The sequence below is a fragment of the Acyrthosiphon pisum genome, chromosome A2, assembly GCF_005508785.2.
Source record: "Acyrthosiphon pisum isolate AL4f chromosome A2, pea_aphid_22Mar2018_4r6ur, whole genome shotgun sequence".
NCBI lineage: Eukaryota > Metazoa > Arthropoda > Insecta > Hemiptera > Aphididae > Acyrthosiphon > Acyrthosiphon pisum.
This window is the reverse complement of record NC_042495.1, coordinates 68,488,968-68,507,667: the sequence shown is the minus strand read 5'-3', so window position 1 is coordinate 68,507,667 and position 18,700 is coordinate 68,488,968. Positions and strand designations below refer to the sequence as shown.

Genomic DNA, 18,700 nt, shown 5'->3' with positions numbered 1-18,700 from the left:
TCGTGAGGTTGGTTAAGTTGTTGCTACGTCGTTGGTGTCATTAGTGGCGAGTAGGGCGAAACGGTATATAGACATAGACTTTGGTTTTTTTGTCATTTTGACTTGGCGAAATTGACGAGGATGACAAATTTCGTTTTGTGGGTTTTGGTGTACGCGGCGAAACGGGACCAGTTTTCTGAACGTTGTTCATCGTAATGATGTTATTATAAAATTGGAACTGTTAGACAATATAGTGACCGTAATAAATTATTAATGACAGCGCACAGCGATAACGGAACGAATACGATACGATGCAGTGTACGTGTGTTCATGATGAACGCTATAGCCGAACTAAGTTTTTTTTTTTTAATTAGCATTTAAAGTTTAAAAATTGACAAAATATGGAAAAATCACGAAAATTACCTAATTATTTTGAGTTTATAATTCGTAAAAATTTATATTTTTAGAACTAAGATTTTAAAATGTAATACAAGATTCCTTAAAGGATAATCTACCTTTATCAAAAAAAAAAATGTCTATAAGAAAGTCAAATTAAATTTTTATATAAGCACAGTTTATTTTTATAGTCATTTTAAGTTTAAATTTGGACGAAATTACATATTAAAAAACCTGGAATAACTATTTTAGTTATTTTGTTGTGATTGTATAATATTATTTGTGGGTACTTGAAACTTCAAAGTATACTATTATATATCTATGATAGTACCACGGTTTGTTGTTGATGTATAACGCGTTACCTGATGGATATTGTGATATGATTAATTTGGAATTTATTATTGATACCTATTATAGGTCAATTTTTTTTTATTACCATAGATAAGTATACCTATAATAGATATGTCTAATACCTAGACTGACAAACCGTCTCCGCTCAGAATCGTTTTTCTTATACAGTGATATTATATCATTGAATTCAAATCTAATACTATCCATTTTACAGTGACCCACTTGTAACCTACTGTACAGCAGAGCGACATCCATTTACCCACCTTTTTTTTTTTAATTACAACACTAATTTTTCGTTACTAACGTTACCGGACTACTGGACAGCCACTGCCAGTTATGGCTTTAAATGCTACTATAATATTAAAGGATTCTTTATACTTCGAAAAGGAAAAATTTTAGTTTTATAACTAGTTAGGTTAAAAGTTAACTTTGAAAAAAAGTAACTTAACTTAGTGTAAAGTTTAAATTTGCTAATTTGGAAAAATAAAAAATCCCAGACATATAATATGGTTTATTAGGTAGTTTTTATTTACGCTCAAGAAAATTACTGAGGAAGTGTAAAATTATACATCAAAGTAAAAACCCATTCGAAAATTTGTATTATTCTTCGGACGAAAATTAACTTAATTTAGATACTCTTGAAATAAAATTAACTTGAAGTTAACACGTTAATCTTAAAAAAAGTAACTTTTTATGTTAAAAGTTAATTTGAAAAAAAAGTTACGAGTTAATTAACTTAACGTTTTAACTCAATTTTAACTTTTAACTCGTTAATGCCCAGTCTCGGTAGTTACCTGCACCTGCAAAAGCTAATACAGCAGCTGCGTTGTGATCAATTGATGGATGTGCAGGGGTGAAGGGCGCGAGAGAGGGAGTTGATGGGAATATGTTTCACCCCCTCAATATATATAATAATAATGAGGATATTTTTGTTTGTTTGTCTTTTTTGCAACATACACGTTATGTAGATATAAAAACTACTCATATTAAAAACACCGTGTACTTACGTAGAGTAATATTTAACACGTTGACGGGCAGTAACCGCTATAGCAGTCATCCTGATTCAAGTTGTAATATGACCATGACTGGTATAGCAGTTATATATAAAAAGTCGTAAAATGACATGACTGCTAGAGCAGTTGCGTTTCTTGTGGTTTCGCCACAATGGAAATTATCTAGTGCCCTATTGTGACTTACTAACAATTTGGACAAAAAAAAAAAAAATCAAATATTCTAAAAATTATATAAAAATCTATGGATTATGCCCAATCAGAGTGACTACCAAATTACAGTAATTTGCATAACTGCATTAGCAGTCATGTCCGTCCATGTGTTAAAATAGAAAAAACCTTTATTTATTTTAAACGTGCATACATAACGGCCACTACATTTCCATTTATTCGTAAACAAGTCAATATATTCATAAATATAATGTAGGTATTATTCGCATGTTTTTAATAAATAACGTAATAGAAATATATAGTAGTAACTACTGTCTACTTGTAAGTGCGAATAATTATTATAGATACACTCCTAACAAACACATTTTCATAATATAAAATATTGCACATTGCACATGTAGGTATATGGGATGTGGAATTTTTTGTATATGGGTATATTATATGGGTATACCTACACCATAATACTTCGTTGATAATTATATTATGTTTAATCATTATAACATTATACATATTATTACGTTTAGTATATACTATATTTACAATATTCGACAACAATAAATATAGGTAAGTACTTGTCTGCTGCTTTCAGATTTCGTATTCGACGATCAATTTGTGTCTTCCAAAGTCATTGCTGATGCGTCCTTAAACCCACGTTAGCGACAATCGTACGTTTACTGTCGAAGCTAAAATGAGTCTAATGATTACAACAGCTTTTTAATTACTTTTCGGTTTGACGGAAATGTATGCATATGTATACAATGGTAATATGGGTACTTAACAAATACAATATTTTGTAACCGACGTTGTTCACATCTGATATCAATATGGGTTATTTACAATCCCAGCTGATATGTAACGTCCTAGGCCCTTGGCTCTAAACTCTTTGAGATTTTAATGTAGTTTATAGTAATAAAATATAGTCGCCTTAATGTGTTATGATGATATTGATACCTATAAATAAATCGATCGGTAATATTGTAGTAAATAATAATTGGTTTTTTTCACCAATTTATTTCAATTTAATTTGTGCAGTATGATTTATTTAAGTATTACCTATTATAACCACGTGGAATGTTTAAAATTTTATTTTAGGATTGATTTTAGTATCTGATAACGGGTCTACATAATTAGATACAATGCAATTTTTTAATCGTTTTAATTTTTAAACAGTTGTAATTTGAATTATATCGATTAGGAATACGTGAGATTTATTTATAATCATGATAATTTGAAAATATACCTATTTCGGTTTTTGATTTCAATAAATTATATGTTAATATTATTTACTAGTATATAGTAATCAGTAAACTGATATAATAAACCTACATTACAATTTAAGCAAATAGGTCAATTATATTATAGTAATTTGAATATATTTTAATTATTTTATGTCAGATAAAATATTGGAGTATTGACAGCAGTTTTTTTATATTTTGATTGACAGCTAGTTTATTCAGGAGGCCTAGTAAAATGTTCAAATTCATGAAACTTGTTACGTAAACATTTTTTTCTTATTTTTTTCATTACTTTCTCCTGTCATGAGCAGAATTATTAATAGGTTTTAAAATGTGAATGTTTTTAAAGAATATTGTCTATTATACTTAGATTTTAGATGATTCAGTAAACCAATATAATAATTAAATATTTTGTTTTGCATTTTATAAGATTTGAATTATTTACAAATTAATATAAACTAATGCTCCACAACAGCACCTAATTTAAATATAATTTTTTTCAAAAGCGATTGAAGTAGGACTAATTACATTATTTTAAAGAGTTATGACTTATGACGATTTTAATATTGATGTTTACTTCCTTAATATACTATTTATACACTAAGTAGTTATTAATTTAATGTTTTAAGACTATTGTGCTAAAAAAGATCGATGTTACTAATATTTATTCACCACTCTTTTTAAATATTAAGTCATAAATTATTTTGACGAGCACTATAATATATTTAATGAATAAATATAGATTAATTTAATATTTATATAATTGATCATTATTAATTTTATAGATAAACAATGTTACATGTGGAAAATAATATAGGTAATAATATTATAACATAGTATGAAATGTAAATATTGTAGCTTAGACTCTAGAGTACAAAAGATATAAAAAAAAATCTGTAGAATTATTATATCATATGATTTACATTGTATTATTATAATTATTTTTTAGGATATCAGTGCACTATTTGTTTTTTGCCTCTGACTCACGCATATCATTTTTTTGGGTCAGATTACCAACAAAAAATTAATAGTGCGCTTGTATCCTCTTAATATAAATTAATTATTATATTAAGACATTTAAAACAAATAGGTTTGTTATTTACCGAGATTTTCTCAATATTCATACAAATATATTTACTGAGTTTTTTTTATTTGATATAAATTGTAAAACGATGACACAGGTAATATATAAAATGAATTTGTTACTAATTTATATTTGTAAATGTATCCCCAATATAATAAGTGATGGTTGTAATAAAAATATGTGTATATGCTTCTAAAGTAGAAAGGATATTATAAGGGAATGCCAAATTATTCTGGTTACCTATCTAGTGTAAACAAACAAACATTGATCATATCATTTGTAAAATGTTTCTGCTTTGGAACACGTACACAAAGGTGTTTTACCTAAATTCCGAAATCGTTTGTTTGCCTTAATAATAATAATAATAATAATAATAATATAGGTACCGTTATACTTATATTCATAGTATAAGAAAACTTCCATTTTGCAAATGAAACAAAACTGGATCCTAAAGTAAACAAATTATGGTGGGGTTTATAGGAACATAAAATATCTGATATTCTTTTATAATAAAAAATATGTTAGCACCATTATTTTGTAATAGACATAATGTATATTTAATACACGAGTTCTTGTGTATAAAGAGAAAATTCAATTAATTTTACTTTGGATAAATTAAGATGACTAAGTAATTAAAGTGTGATTTTAGTAAATGTTAGGTACCTATAATATAAATGCAGTAATTTGCTGAATGCACTAAATTCGCTAAATAATGTTTGCAGGGTAAATAATTATAAATATAATTTCTAATTAACAACGAAAATTATACTGTTTTATGGTTTGAAAAACATAAAACTACTTACATCAACAATTAATTAAATTATAATTTTAATTATAGAATGTTTTAATTTGTTTTGTGCAATTACAAGCTCTCTTTGTTTCATGAAAACTAAGAATATTGGTACCTACATTTATTACGTTTTTGTATTTGGTATAATATATTTATTGACATACAAGTTAAGGTAATAAAAACTTAAAAGTTATAAAGTTATATAAGTTATATAAGTCATACCTTAAGGTTTAATTCTAAGAATATCTATAATACATATTATACCATATACCTATATATAATATATTATGTATATTGTTATTTTAAATCTCTCTGCCTCACAGTTGTTACGACTTGTTTACAGTTTGATGTAAACTAATAACTAATATACAATGTACATAATTATATAATTTTAATGACCTTCAATAATGAAATTGATGTGTATGCTACTTAGAGATTTATCAAAAGTTGCGATTTGAATATTACTTAAGTAAAAATTGTATGTACATTTCATATATTCCATACAGATTTCAACTTTTTAATTTAACGGATAGGGTTTTGGGATTGATATAGGCATAATGGCTATTATACTTACGTCATCCGAATGTAGAAGACAATCCAATCGAAGCGGAAATAATGAGTAAATATGAAAAAACAATACGGGATAAAACTTGGATCACGTAACTCTCTAGGGTATAATAGACTGTTTGCCTGTGGTTGATCGCTAAGCGTATATATTTATGTTTTCCTTCTTTGTAGTATATCCCTATAAATTGCCAAGTGTCCTTCTAAAATCTTTCATTTGAAAAATGAAGCCGTTTGGAGTGTGTTTTCTGTTCACAAGCTATTTGACTGTTATAATCGTAACAGGTAAGCATAACGTGTAGAACAAGTAATGTAATAATTAGTATAATATGTGGAACCTTTTAACAATATATTATTAATATTATGCTATGATTTTTTTTTCCCAAGAATCCGTCCAAGAAAAAAATGTTCAACAATACAGCGACACGTTTCTGAAAGATTTACCACGTGAGTTTTATTCGATTAGTAGGTACCGATATAATTAAAAAAAAAAAACACCAATTAAAAAATATCGATTTATATATTTTTATAGTTTACTACTGTCGTCCTCCTCTTATCACTGATGACGGCGTCGTTGAACGAACCTGCAAAATTACATTCTCTGCAGACAGTAAGCTTATTTAGCCATTGATCATTAGAGCGCCGATTTTTATGCACTAAGAAGTATAAAAATATGCCATGTAATATTATGTGGTTAATATCGTAAAAATATGCAAAAAAAATGCAAACATTTTTTAATTATTTACATCACAAATTTGTACAATATTAATATTAGTATATTTAATCACAAGCAAGAGCGATTAAGGTTATGACATAAAAGTTTACATCGTAATCTTATCTTTATTTCAGTTACTATTTAGTGCGTAAAAAATTTATTTTTGATTTTTCTACAACGACAAAATATTATTTTATACCTTTTTATTGAATTGTTGCTTCAATATGCAATACATTTTGAGTTTCGTAAAAATATACCTACAATTAGTAATTACTATTAAATTATGCAGAAACATGTAAAAAAAAATTCCCCGTTCATTTAAAACTATTACGAATCGTAAAGATTACTGACAAAAATGTTAAAAGGAAAAAAAAATATGCAATTGCATAGAAATCCACGATTTATTATCATTAAAGAAAGTATTACATTTTATACCGTAGGTATAGGTAATGTTTTTAATTCAAATTCTAATACTTTTAAACAGTCGTTTTCTTCTTTCATTCTAATTTTTACGAAGTTTTTTCCCGCTACTTTCAGCCCATACAATAGTTCCCTGAAATACTATATCGAAATTTCTGGGGTAAAACATTTTTTTAAATATTATTTCATGTGATACAGTACCTCAGTCTGCAAAAGCTAGAGCAAGAGCAGCCTCCAATATTATCGCGAAAAGAGGAAATCAATTTAAAAGTGAGTGGTTACCGTTAGGTTTTCAATAGTTTATAAATTATATTGCTATCATTATTTATGTTATTGTAGATTTCATGTTGGGTAAGGACACTTCCAAAGGTAAAAGTCTTTACATTATATGGTTGAATTAATATAATATTTTATATTAAATTATAAAAAAAATATCAATTGCAGATGTGGGCAGTAGAGTTCAAAAAGGATCATATATACCAGTAAAATCAAGCGGGAAAAGAGACGATTCGACTTCGACTGCTTATGGTAAGTACTAAGTACTAAGTATAAGTATATATTCTAACTTTCAAATTGTTGTGATTTTGACGAAATTTTTGACATTTGTATTTCAAATCCTTATAAAAATAATTTTTATGTAGATATCTTTAATATACTTAAACAGCTTTAATGAAAACTTATGAAAATAATGTTGAATTAAATTTTCAAATTTCTTTGACTGAACAAAAATTATACCGTGTGTAGAAAATGATAATATAAACATTCCGTTGAACATTTTAAGTATTTATTGTTATTCATTTTCAAATTACAACAAAATAAGATGGTAGTCAATTTTGTCAAATACTTGGTTTTTACGTGAAAATTCCCGTTTTTCCCAAAATTTTTTTCTCGCATGATTCAGAAAAAGTATAAGAAATTTTTACTTTTGACCCCTTCAAAGTGCCTAATGCATAGATTCACTTTTTTGCCATAAAAGATATTTGAGTTTAAAATCTAGCATTTTTACTGCTCCAAAAGGTGATGATACACGGAGGAACAAATGCATGTAAAATCAATTCATTCATCTCTCCGCTCAGAATCTAAAATATAAACTAAACTGTAATTACATTGGGTTTTTTTCTAAAAAAATAATAAATAAGATATTAAACCGATTAGAAAATAATTAGGAAGGTAATTTGAAATAACAGATAAAGCTAAAGAAAATCCTATTTTTAAAATGTCCCGATAATTGAGTTTACTAGTGGTAGATTGAAATGTGTGTTTAATCATAACATTTCAGTTAATATACACATAGTTAATAATATAGTTGCTTATTTCAATATATTATCATCAGGTTAGAACTTAGAAATATCTTTAAAAATGTCTTCATTAAAGTGTACAATCAATAAATAAATAAAACAATTTTTTTTTTTAACAACATAACATTATTATTTAACAGAGTTATTTGTAAATATTTTATAGGTATTTACACGGGACCCAGTGAAATGGACATTTTTCAAAAATGGCTGTCGTCGTTTTATTTACAATAGGTTTTGGAATTTCAAAAATTGGATCTTCGTATGACATTCATCATCAACGTCATTGATTATAGATGGGCTTCTGTGTAGAAAGTTTTCTAGTCTTCTGTAGTTTCTGAAGCCTAGAACTAATAGTAAAATATGTATTAATTAATTTATATTTGAATTTAAATAAAAATAGTAAAAGAAAGCTTGTTCTTAGTTGTTTATAAATATTAGTAACATAATTAAATGGAAACAAAATTGCGCATAGAATATCTAGTTCTATAAAAAAATAAAAATATTTTTTGGTATAAATGATCTATATTATGATAATTTGTTTGAATGGTACCGAGTTATCTTAATAATTGATAACATCACAATTATTTAAAAAGATGGTTAAAAATGTGATAGGTGTTTGTAATACTCGTATTTACCAGGTATGTGATTGGTGACAAAGAACTTGTGTTAGTAAAACGTTGGGCGTGACATAATAGTACCTAATGTAATGTTAATTAACGATATAATTAACTATAAAGTTTTAGCTTTTTTGATTTTTAAAAAACTGTGTTACTTGGCTAAAAAATATTCAAGCATATTCCACTTGGTTGTAAATATTTGATTCCATATAAATATATATGGCACCCGGTGCCGATGCCATTTTGTCTTCAAAAATACACTGCGGGAATAACAATACCACCTTGTAAAATTAACTAAATTTCATAATTTTTTTTTTAATTGCTAGAGGGAAATATTCTATAGCCCACATCGATCTTTGTTTTTCAATATTTTATTCTCAAACTTTATAATATGTCTAAAAAAATACAAGATAAAAAGCATTTTTTATAAAATTTTTAATACGATTATTTAAAATAAAATATAAAATCAGAGATCAATGCTGGCTGTAGGAAGTCTTTTTCTTTCAGATAAAAAAATAGTCACCAAAATCCGACAATTCTACAAAGCCTGAGAGTTATTCCTGTGAAGATTTTTTTTTCGATATAACACATCATATCAACCCCCTCTCCCCTTACATAATAGACATCGGGTAGTATATTAGTGGAAAAGTATTATAATTGAGGTGGCAATTAAAATATAAAATATTATTGAATTTCGAAAAATTTGAAAAACTGGCACCGGGCCCCTTAATATAATTATATAAGTATCAAATATATAGGTATATTTCATTTCAGATAAATTTCTGTTTATTTATTACAAATTATTACAACTAAAAAAAGATGTTGTTTGTTGTAGAAAAAATGGTTTCAAGCAGGGCTTGCATTAGAAAAAAAAAATTCCGTTTTATGTTATTTCCAAAAAATATTTAAAATATAACAATTTTTGTGTTTATCGTTGTTTAGAATTAAAACGTTATTCAACTTTTTCGTTTATCATTATTCAGAATTAAAACATTATCCAAGTTTTGCGTTTATCGTTACTTAGAACTAAAACGTTATACGAGTTTTGCGCTTATCGTTATTTAAAATATTGTTAATACCTATTAAATGTATAAATAATAACGAATGCGGGTAGGTATAATGGCCCGGATACGGAATATAATATAACCAATTCTTTGATTGTTTGCATGAAATAAATAAATGTTTCTACGAAACCAATAGACTTTTTAAAATTTAAATAAATAGATTTTAAAATATTTCGTTTTGCGTTATTTTTCGTTAAATGATATTCTATAAATTACGTTTTTCGTTATGTTTTGTTTAATGACATATAGTAAATATTTTTAATTGTTATGTTTTGTTGCGTTAGGTATTTAATTATTTTTGATTATCGCTTTCCGTTATAATTACGTTTACAAATTTCGATCGTTTGTTCTCAAATATAACGTTATAAATAACGTTATTATAACGTTTGTTTCGAGGCATCTTTAAATAGTATAATTTTTCAAAAATATTTTCACAGCAAATGTACCTATATTATGTTCTAAAATATCGGGACAAGCTAATTAAATATAATGTAATAATTTTTTATTTCGAAAAGACAAAACATGATGAGGATATTGTTTTGTTTCATAGTTGTAGTTCAAAAATCATTTTCAATATAGGTAATCAATTCATAATTTATTTATCTATAGGTATAGTATGTGTGTTGATAATATAAAATACACGAACTCAATTATGAAACTATTGACGTAATATTTTGCAAGCTGAATTTAATTAAAGGTATAAAAAATAGTTACAATACATCGGCTAATTCTATATGTTTTACACCACGTGTAAAATATAAGGGTACCTACTACCGACGCAATGTATGTACATAATTATGTTATGTACACTCAATGGGTATAAAAGTTAATACGTTGGTTAACGTTATAATATATTGTTCACTTTTATCGAGTATAATGTAGGATTAACCTAGATAGTCGGTATCATCAAATTAATAAAATGTTAATTGATCATTATTAATATAGTCAAAAATTGAGTGGCTATAGTGTTAAATTGTGTGTGAATTATTATTATTACAAAGAGATATTTGATACCTACCAAGAAAACATAATCTATTATTTTAATTAAAACGTGATTATTTTATAAACGTAGTTGAAGTGTTTTATTCGCACCTTGAGTTTTACCTTTGAATCGCCTTTGTTTCTTGATTATTTCGTGTGTTTGGCGAGTGCCGTACTACTTCGCTGTAGCCTCTGGGTAGACATAATACTTGGGTTTCTGGTGGGCGCCGCAAGTGTTGGACTCCCAACGATACTGGACCTGGTTAATCGTTCCACTATAGAATGTCAAAAGCTACTTAACTACAAAATGGTCGTGTCTATGATGTAGGACGCCAATGGCAAAAAACCAAGAGTAATTAAAAATACATTTACATAAATTAAATTAAACGCTAAATTGTTTTAATTAATGACATATTATAAATACCTACGTTAAAAGATTGTGCAATAAAGTTTATTATGTTCTAGAATAAATATTTTTCTCAAATTTGAATTTTAAATTAAGTAATTCAACATAGCTATACTATACCTAATCATAATATTATACATATAATAATGTTATAGTACATCATTAATAATGTACAGTGAAAATCTAATTAATTGTCGTTGTATTTGAAAGTAATAGTATGTTTATTTTTAAAATTATGAAATTCATGCCTACAGTCAAACTTTTTCTCTTTCTTTCTCTTATTTTATATTCATGAAATTGTTGTCTCTATGCATTTTTAAACGGATTAATACTTTATTTTCTGTTGTAAAATAATCATTTAACATAAAATCACCCATGATACCTACCCTACAGATGTTTTTATTATAATAACATTTTTTTCAACCTACCCAGCTTCCCACTTATTTTTTTTTAAATATGTAATGACTCATGACTGAATTCTACAGTATACTAATCTATTCTATTATTTTTGAACGTATTTTAAATAGGTTACCTGATTTGGATCGGGTCAAGTAATAGTGAGATTCACCGTTCATTCGAATCACGTTAAGGTCAATAGACGCTTTGTCAGGGTTTCTTATGCCTCCGCAGTAGCATATGATTAACTTGAAATATGCTCTAAATCTGTTTTTAAACATTTATCAGTTATTAAGAAATACGGCCATGATTAGACGATTACCACACACCTAGGATTCATCCAATAATAAATAATCGGATTCACCATCGAATTTGACATTGCTAACCAGTAGAAGCTCAGGAACAGATCTTGCACATACGTTTTGACTACTATGCCTTTGTTGTGGTACGCGTATACGAAATACGAGTGATAAGGCAACCAACAAATTAAAAAAATTGTCACTACTACAGCAAACATTCTCACGACCTAGAAAATCAAAGCAAACAATGGATTTATTATTGTGTCACATTTTTCCTTAAATTGCAACGAATAATATAAGTGTTAATTTAATTGTGTTATAATATTGCATATAATTATATAAATATATAACTATACGGTCTGTAACTCTGTGACTCAAGCTGAAACTTAGCTTACAGGTTGATTGTTAAGCCGATTATGAAAAAATTTTAAAATAGAAAAAGTCTAAATCATTTGTAGGTATTGTTCCTTTTAACAATGGTTTTGCATTGCAAAATTACGACTTCTATTATTTTTCCCCACAGTAGGTTCAATGTACATACGTGGATTAATAAAATACAACATCGAGTGGGGATCCTGTTGAGCTCATAAAGTTTTTTTTTTTTATTCCAGAATACAGAAATTATTGACCACAGAAAAGCATGGATTACATTTCGACCGTATCATAAAACAACTGAACCGTTATTCCTGAAAACGCCCCAGTGCCTTCGACCGGAATCAAGTGCGTCATAATATACTTGCTTCATTGATTTTTAAATCATATTTACGACCGTGGTTAACGTCTTGCACCGGCCGTGATGTTACCAGGGTATACTACGTTGGGATGAATATAAGCCACATTCAATCGTAGAAACATGAGCCCATTAAAATTCACCGTCTTGGCTCAATTTTGTAGTCCATGTATCTAAAGGATTTTTTAGAATCGGATCATATGTTTCGATATTAGAAAAATATCACAATGTATCAAAAATGTTCAATGTTCAATGTACCCTTGATCACAGTAAATGCAAAATTTAACGTAGAATACGTAGTGAAAAATATTGATGGTAAAACATTTTCCAATATGAATTATTTAGTACATTTATTGTTGTGATTACCCAAGGGATTTCGCGCGTACGTCCTCCAATCCCAAAATTGAAATAGTTTTATAGGTTAAATTTTCTGCAAAAAAACTTAATATTTGCACAATATTGGTAAATTATTAACAATTTGATTGGGTGAATAAAAAATATTTTTCCTTAATTCATATTGTCAAATACAATTTTAAGTATAAAAGTTTTTCTATGCATAAAATTAAAAAAATAGAAATTAGAAATATAAAAGTGGAGTGTTAAGCAATGTATGTATTTATGTATAAACGTTAAAGTATCTTAACAGTTATTAATGGGCTTGTAATAAAAACATGGCAGAATACCAAAAACAAAAAAGTGATTTAGTAGCTGAATTTGAAATGTTGATCTTCACAAAAACAACGTAATTGTTTGAGGGCATCCTTTATCAGTATTTTAGGATAATAAATAAAGTAGGTAGCAACCGGAGTATGAAGGCGAAGAAATTGTGATCAATGAAAACATTGTAAACCATCATATTTTATTGTATAAAGAGTATTTATATAAAAAATTATACACTATAATACGCCATAGGGTCATGATAATTAAACATTATTTTATACATTTTTATTTTGTTTTCCAGATTTAAAATATAATACAATGTATTATTCTTATAAAAATTAATATCGTAGGTAGGTAAGTAATTTAATAACATTTGATCTTAATCTCAACATGACTTAGGTTAGTGTATCTCTTAGATTTAATTATTTAAAATAATTTGTCAATATCATGACTTTCTGCTTTTAATACTTAATTCTAATTCTAATTTTCTAAAAATGGTTTTATATATTATGTTTTCTCTCATATATGTTCATAAACAGTTTCTTTTAGTATGAGTTTTTGAATCAATATTTTTTAATCGGAATTGTTAAAATTATAAGCTTAAAAATAACATACCCATTAAAGTTGTAGACTCCAAAATAAAAGTCTTATTTATTCTTTTAAGTGTTACATTTACAGCACTACACAGATTTACACTAACACTTTGACTAGAGGGTGATTTATGGTGTTGGGCATAGAATAATTGGTGATTGAATGAAGACTCTACGTCTCTACACTTTCACGATGATTGTAAAAACTTGAACCATGGCAGCAGAAAGAGTTTCTTTATTCACGTAAATCGATTGAAATTAGGAAAAAAATTCTTCAATAATTTTCTGGTTGTTACAATAAAAATGTATAATAATTGTATAATAGTAATATGTAAGTTTCATAGTAGAAATTAAGTATTAACTGATTATTATTAAAGAAGTAGGTACCTAACAATGTACAAGCAAATTAAAAGGGTAATATTATGACGATATAAAATTCTTGTATAATATAATATCTAATAATAAATATTTTCAAAACGTAATAACATAAAACATGGTCAAATGATATCGTCTATAATAAAAATACTATAATATTATTATAATTGTCTATTTGTCTATATATTTTTTCATAATAATGTTGAATGATCACCGACAAAATTTGTTGAGTTTAATATAGTACTTTTTTATTAGTATTAAATTCATGGATTTTAAAGATATTTCAAGTTTTATGACATTTTTTTTTTAATGTCTAGAATAATTTTAAAAATGAAATTTTTATATTATTTATTTCATCCTTGATTATGTTCATATTTGCTTCTATAATCGACGTTTGGTATTGTAACTGTAGTTCTCACAACGATAAGTAATTTTCTTGAAATTACAAAAAGAAGAATAATTCTTACGATCGTATAGATAGTCGATGCTAAAGTTTTAAGAATAAGTATTGCTTAAGATAATTTTGATAATTCAAAAATAGAAAAATTGTGATAATAACTAAAAGTAATGCTTATAAGGTATGTCTCGACCAACTTTACAAACAAGTAATACTTTCTCTTTTCTAAAGCCAAGGTCTCGTTTATGAACCTCATTTGAGTCATAAGTATAGATTAAGCAATACTAATTCTTAAGCATCGACTATGAATATGGCTCTAAGTGTTTAAATTATGTCTACCGACACGACGTATTATATGTGTCATTTTTACCTATACCGTATGCCGTCTTAAGTGTTTATATATATAAAAGTGTTTAAAAAAATATAAACATAGTGCATTAGATATGTCGGTACTCGTGTAGTATACTACCTACTTTAAAATGCTATCTACCAAAAAACTGTATCCGCAGTTATTTTTATTTAATTTTATTGCTCGGAAGTACCCCTGACTTGAGTCATTAAAATTAATAACATATAACAGTTGTGCAATATTATAGCTAAATAGCCACCAAGACCCACCGTTAAATTACTTTTAGATATATTATTTTAGGCTATGTTGTGTTTGCCTATGTGGTTTTTCGTTACAAGTGTTTTACTTTGTACTATCATATAGTATATAATATTATATTATACATTTATTTTTATTTTAAAATAATTGAATAAATCAATGTGCTATTTGTACGTGCATGTAATATCTAATGAGGAGACACTGTGTTAATTAAATACTAGAGAAAAACTAGCTGCCAGAACTTGATAGTTGCCACAAATTAAAATATGGTGCTTTATGCGGATGCACGTTGAAAGAACATCAAACAAATAACTGTTAAGAGACTCGAATGGTGATTTTTTAAAAACTATTTATTTACGATGTTAATAAAAAGGTTGCCAAACTATTGGTACCTATGTGTTGTAAAACTGTTGAAGGACTTCTAGAACGACGGATTTTGAAGTTAAAAAAAGTGACAGGGCAAATTGTGTTAGCAATAATACAAAATGAAATATAACTAGGAACAACAGTTTTTAGGTAGGTAGTATTTAACGGTAGTTAGAATACTACACCAACGAAGTAGCGGTAGGTAGAGCACCGATATTATGTCAAAGGGGCGTATTAACATATGGAATTTCATAGAAGCTTCTGTCAAATTAATATCAACATTTTTCATTATCTCCACTTGTGATTTAAAATTGTATTCAACTCTGATCCTACAAAACATCCACTTGATAAATAGTTTTTAAAATTGTAAATTTTTTATCACTTGAGATGTTATTCGAGCAATGTACCTACAGTGTTTTTATAACGTATTAGATAAAAAAAAAAAATAGTTTTATGAATGGAAAAAAATACGGTTTTAAACATTTGTTTGTAAATAACAAGATTCTAAACAGTAAAAATGTAAATCAACTTTATACATTAAATATTTTTTCATCAAAAAACAAACGTTAGTGTTTCCTGATAACTGTGGACAATTACATCGTTGAGACTAAATTTATAAAAAAAAAATGTTTGAAACTGTCTTAACATAGAATCGATTTACATAATATAACACACAAGTGATAAAAAACTGCTCATTTACAAGGTTTGACCTAGTTTTTTGTTTCTATCGTCATTATACGAATTTCCAATTAATTTGTTTCCTCTCACGAATCCGATTCAATATGTTAATTAGACTATAATATTTACAATATATGTTTTATCACTTAGCTATGGTAGGTACATATAAATTGGTTACAATAGAACGTGTTTCAAAACAATATTACGTTGTTATCATTAAAACGTTTGCTGCGGGTACTCACTTTTCTCTTCGATTTGATTGACTCCACATGTCTCTGTGTCATCTGTCCAATGGTTTTACTTCCCCATAGTTCTCTACCCATAATCGAGTAGCATACAGCCATCACGGCCAATGGTATTATATAAGTGACGCATAGAAACAATATGTTATATCTGTAAAGTGAAAATGTGTGGAATCATTAGTGATAAATTCGTGGCATATGCAATATACGTATTTTATGCATGTAATTGAAAAAGTGGGCCAAATATTAATTTTTAATAGAAAAATATTTTTTACTGTAAGTATTACTTATAAGCCCACAACATCTAATTGTACATATTATAAGCTTTAAACTACGTATAGTGTAGTTATCATCGATGTTGTTTTATTCATATTTTATTTTATTTTAATTTCTTATTTTTATTTGTCAAGATTTAATATCTATTCTCTTACAAATAACTTTACACATTGTACTGAATAGTAAACTGTGTCTAATTGGCAACTCACGTGGTGAGCATTCAGCTTTATAATATTTTATTTAATGAATTCGTTTATACATGCATTATATGATTTACATTGTATAAAATTACTACCATTTTTAAGTGATTTAGTGTCTAAATATTGTGAATCTATAATCCACTAGAAAAACGTAGGTATTTGTTAATAAAGCGAATGTTAATCGATGGAATAACTTTATTGGCTTCACCCTGCTTTAAATGTCAAATTATTTTTTAGAAACACAATAGTTTAGCATGTATATTGTATAAAATAGAAATAATAAAAACATATATGAATTATTCAAACATTTAATCTATTGTAAGTAATAGCGAATCAATATAGTTAGGTATTTCATTGTTTTATTCATGTGAAAAACACCATTAGGCTTTGTGTAAACATAAAGTTCTCAGCATGTACTTTAAAGTATAAACATTAAAAATATATTGGGTTATTGGTTTAGATATAAGTAACACTGAAGAACAGACTTAGTGATATCATATAGAATACCTACATGATACTTAAATTTTTAAATTGGAAATGTAGGTATAACTAATATTGAGTACACACACTATAGTTCTATCGTGATATCATATTCGTCAGATGTCAAATGAATGTTTAAATTGAATAGCATTAATAATTTTGCTTTAATCAATAAACTGATTTTATATATATTTCAAGTAAATAGTTATGTTACTTTAAACCTCACACGTTTAGAAAATTTGTTTTAAATTTTTTTTTTTATTAAATCTCCAAACAATATTACATAGGTACTTTTAATTCATTTAAATTTCAAAAGATTTATCATCTCTCCTTTAAACAAGCTTGTGATGGAGATAGAAAGTTATTATATTATACAATATGCAAATAACAAAGTTATTTATTCTAATATTTAGCTAGTTTTTATTTTGGTAGTTTTGACGTAATAAAATAATACGATTTTAAAGAATAAAAAAAGTCACGAAAATCTTAACTATTTTATTACTACAAGCCTATAAGAAAAATATTTATTTTTTATTCAAAAGATACTTTGATGTCTACATTTTTAGTTGATAAAATACTATGAAAAAGTTTAGTTTTTTAAAAAATAATTTTATTCAGATTACAATTAAGTAAAAGAATTTTTATATGAAATATTCGCTATAATGATCATAAACACAATTTAATTTAACCTACCTATAAATTTCTGATAAACATTTTTAAATGTTCCTAATCATTCTTGATTTTAAAGCAGTAATAGATTGTTTTTAAAAACTTTTTTAAATTAATTAAATATTCATTTTTATGTCTTATTTTTTCATACATGTAAATTTAAGTATGGATATCATTGATTGATTTCCATATTATTATCATCAAGTTTGAGTTGTTCAGAACTAATATTTATATTTTTTTGCATATTATATTTGAAAACAATATTAAAATATTTCTTTGAAATTAAATTTAAACAAATATTTTTTGACTGAAGGATATTAAGTTATACCTGTTTTGTTTTTAATCATACACGGAAATATAGTGTGCTTGACATGTATTATACCTAGTCCTATAGTATTATTGTGTTATAATTGTACTATAGTGTATAATGTATACGTATTATAATATTTTATTGTGGTGTTATTGTCTTAAAAGTAATTGAATATGTTAATGAATTTGATAATATGCATCATGTATGTATTAATTATTAAGTATACTGTTTATGCCCATAGGCGCAAATAGTGTTTGGGATTTGGGGGGGGGGCTAAAGCCTTATTTTGATAATATTGAATAAGCTTAAAGCGAAATGTAGGAATTGTTTGGGGGGGGGGGGGG

General features: G+C 26.6%; 2 protein-coding genes across 7 annotated transcripts in view; one reads left to right on the top strand and one right to left on the bottom strand.

Annotated features, from left to right (window-relative positions):
- Positions 1-5,705: 5,705 nt before the first annotated feature.
- On the top strand, positions 5,706-8,422 carry LOC100573874. Of its 2 annotated transcripts, none has more exons than XM_003246263.4 (7): positions 5,706-5,865; positions 5,968-6,027; positions 6,113-6,190; positions 6,914-6,985; positions 7,055-7,084; positions 7,160-7,243; positions 8,177-8,422. In XM_003246263.4, exons 1-7 carry the CDS (start codon positions 5,805-5,807, stop codon positions 8,242-8,244), a joined length of 453 nt encoding a protein of 150 aa, XP_003246311.1. In that variant the 5' UTR covers positions 5,706-5,804; the 3' UTR covers positions 8,245-8,422. The 2 variants fall into 2 exon arrangements, with proteins under 2 accessions (XP_003246311.1, XP_016662085.1); XM_016806596.2 differs by having other exon boundaries at positions 5,968-6,045.
- Positions 8,225-18,700, bottom strand: part of LOC100159754 (tachykinin-like peptides receptor 86C) — a 181,816-nt gene continuing 171,340 nt past the window's right edge. For 2 of the 5 annotated variants that reach the window (XM_029490820.1, XM_029490821.1), the window contains 5 exons: positions 16,422-16,572; positions 11,807-12,003; positions 11,614-11,744; positions 10,799-10,934; positions 8,228-8,360 (listed from right to left, as the gene is read on the bottom strand). In XM_029490820.1, coding sequence (XP_029346680.1) covers positions 8,294-8,360; positions 10,799-10,934; positions 11,614-11,744; positions 11,807-12,003; positions 16,422-16,572 — 682 coding nt within the window. In that variant the 3' untranslated portion in view covers positions 8,228-8,293. Of the gene's footprint in view, positions 8,361-10,786; positions 10,951-11,613; positions 11,745-11,806; positions 12,004-16,421; positions 16,573-18,700 lie in introns of all 5 variants that reach the window. The other 3 variants (XM_029490823.1, XM_029490822.1, XM_029490824.1) reach the window with 3 other exon arrangements.

Coding starts and splice junctions, on each gene's coding strand:
- LOC100573874 (XM_016806596.2), top strand. CDS start 5,805: ATGAAGCCGTTTGGAGTGTGTTTTCTGTTCACAAGCTATTTGACTGTT. Junction 6,986..7,054: donor AAGAGGAAATCAATTTAAAA/GTGAGTGGTTAC, acceptor ATGTTATTGTAG/ATTTCATGTTGGGTAAGGAC. Junction 7,085..7,159: donor GGGTAAGGACACTTCCAAAG/GTAAAAGTCTTT, acceptor TATCAATTGCAG/ATGTGGGCAGTAGAGTTCAA.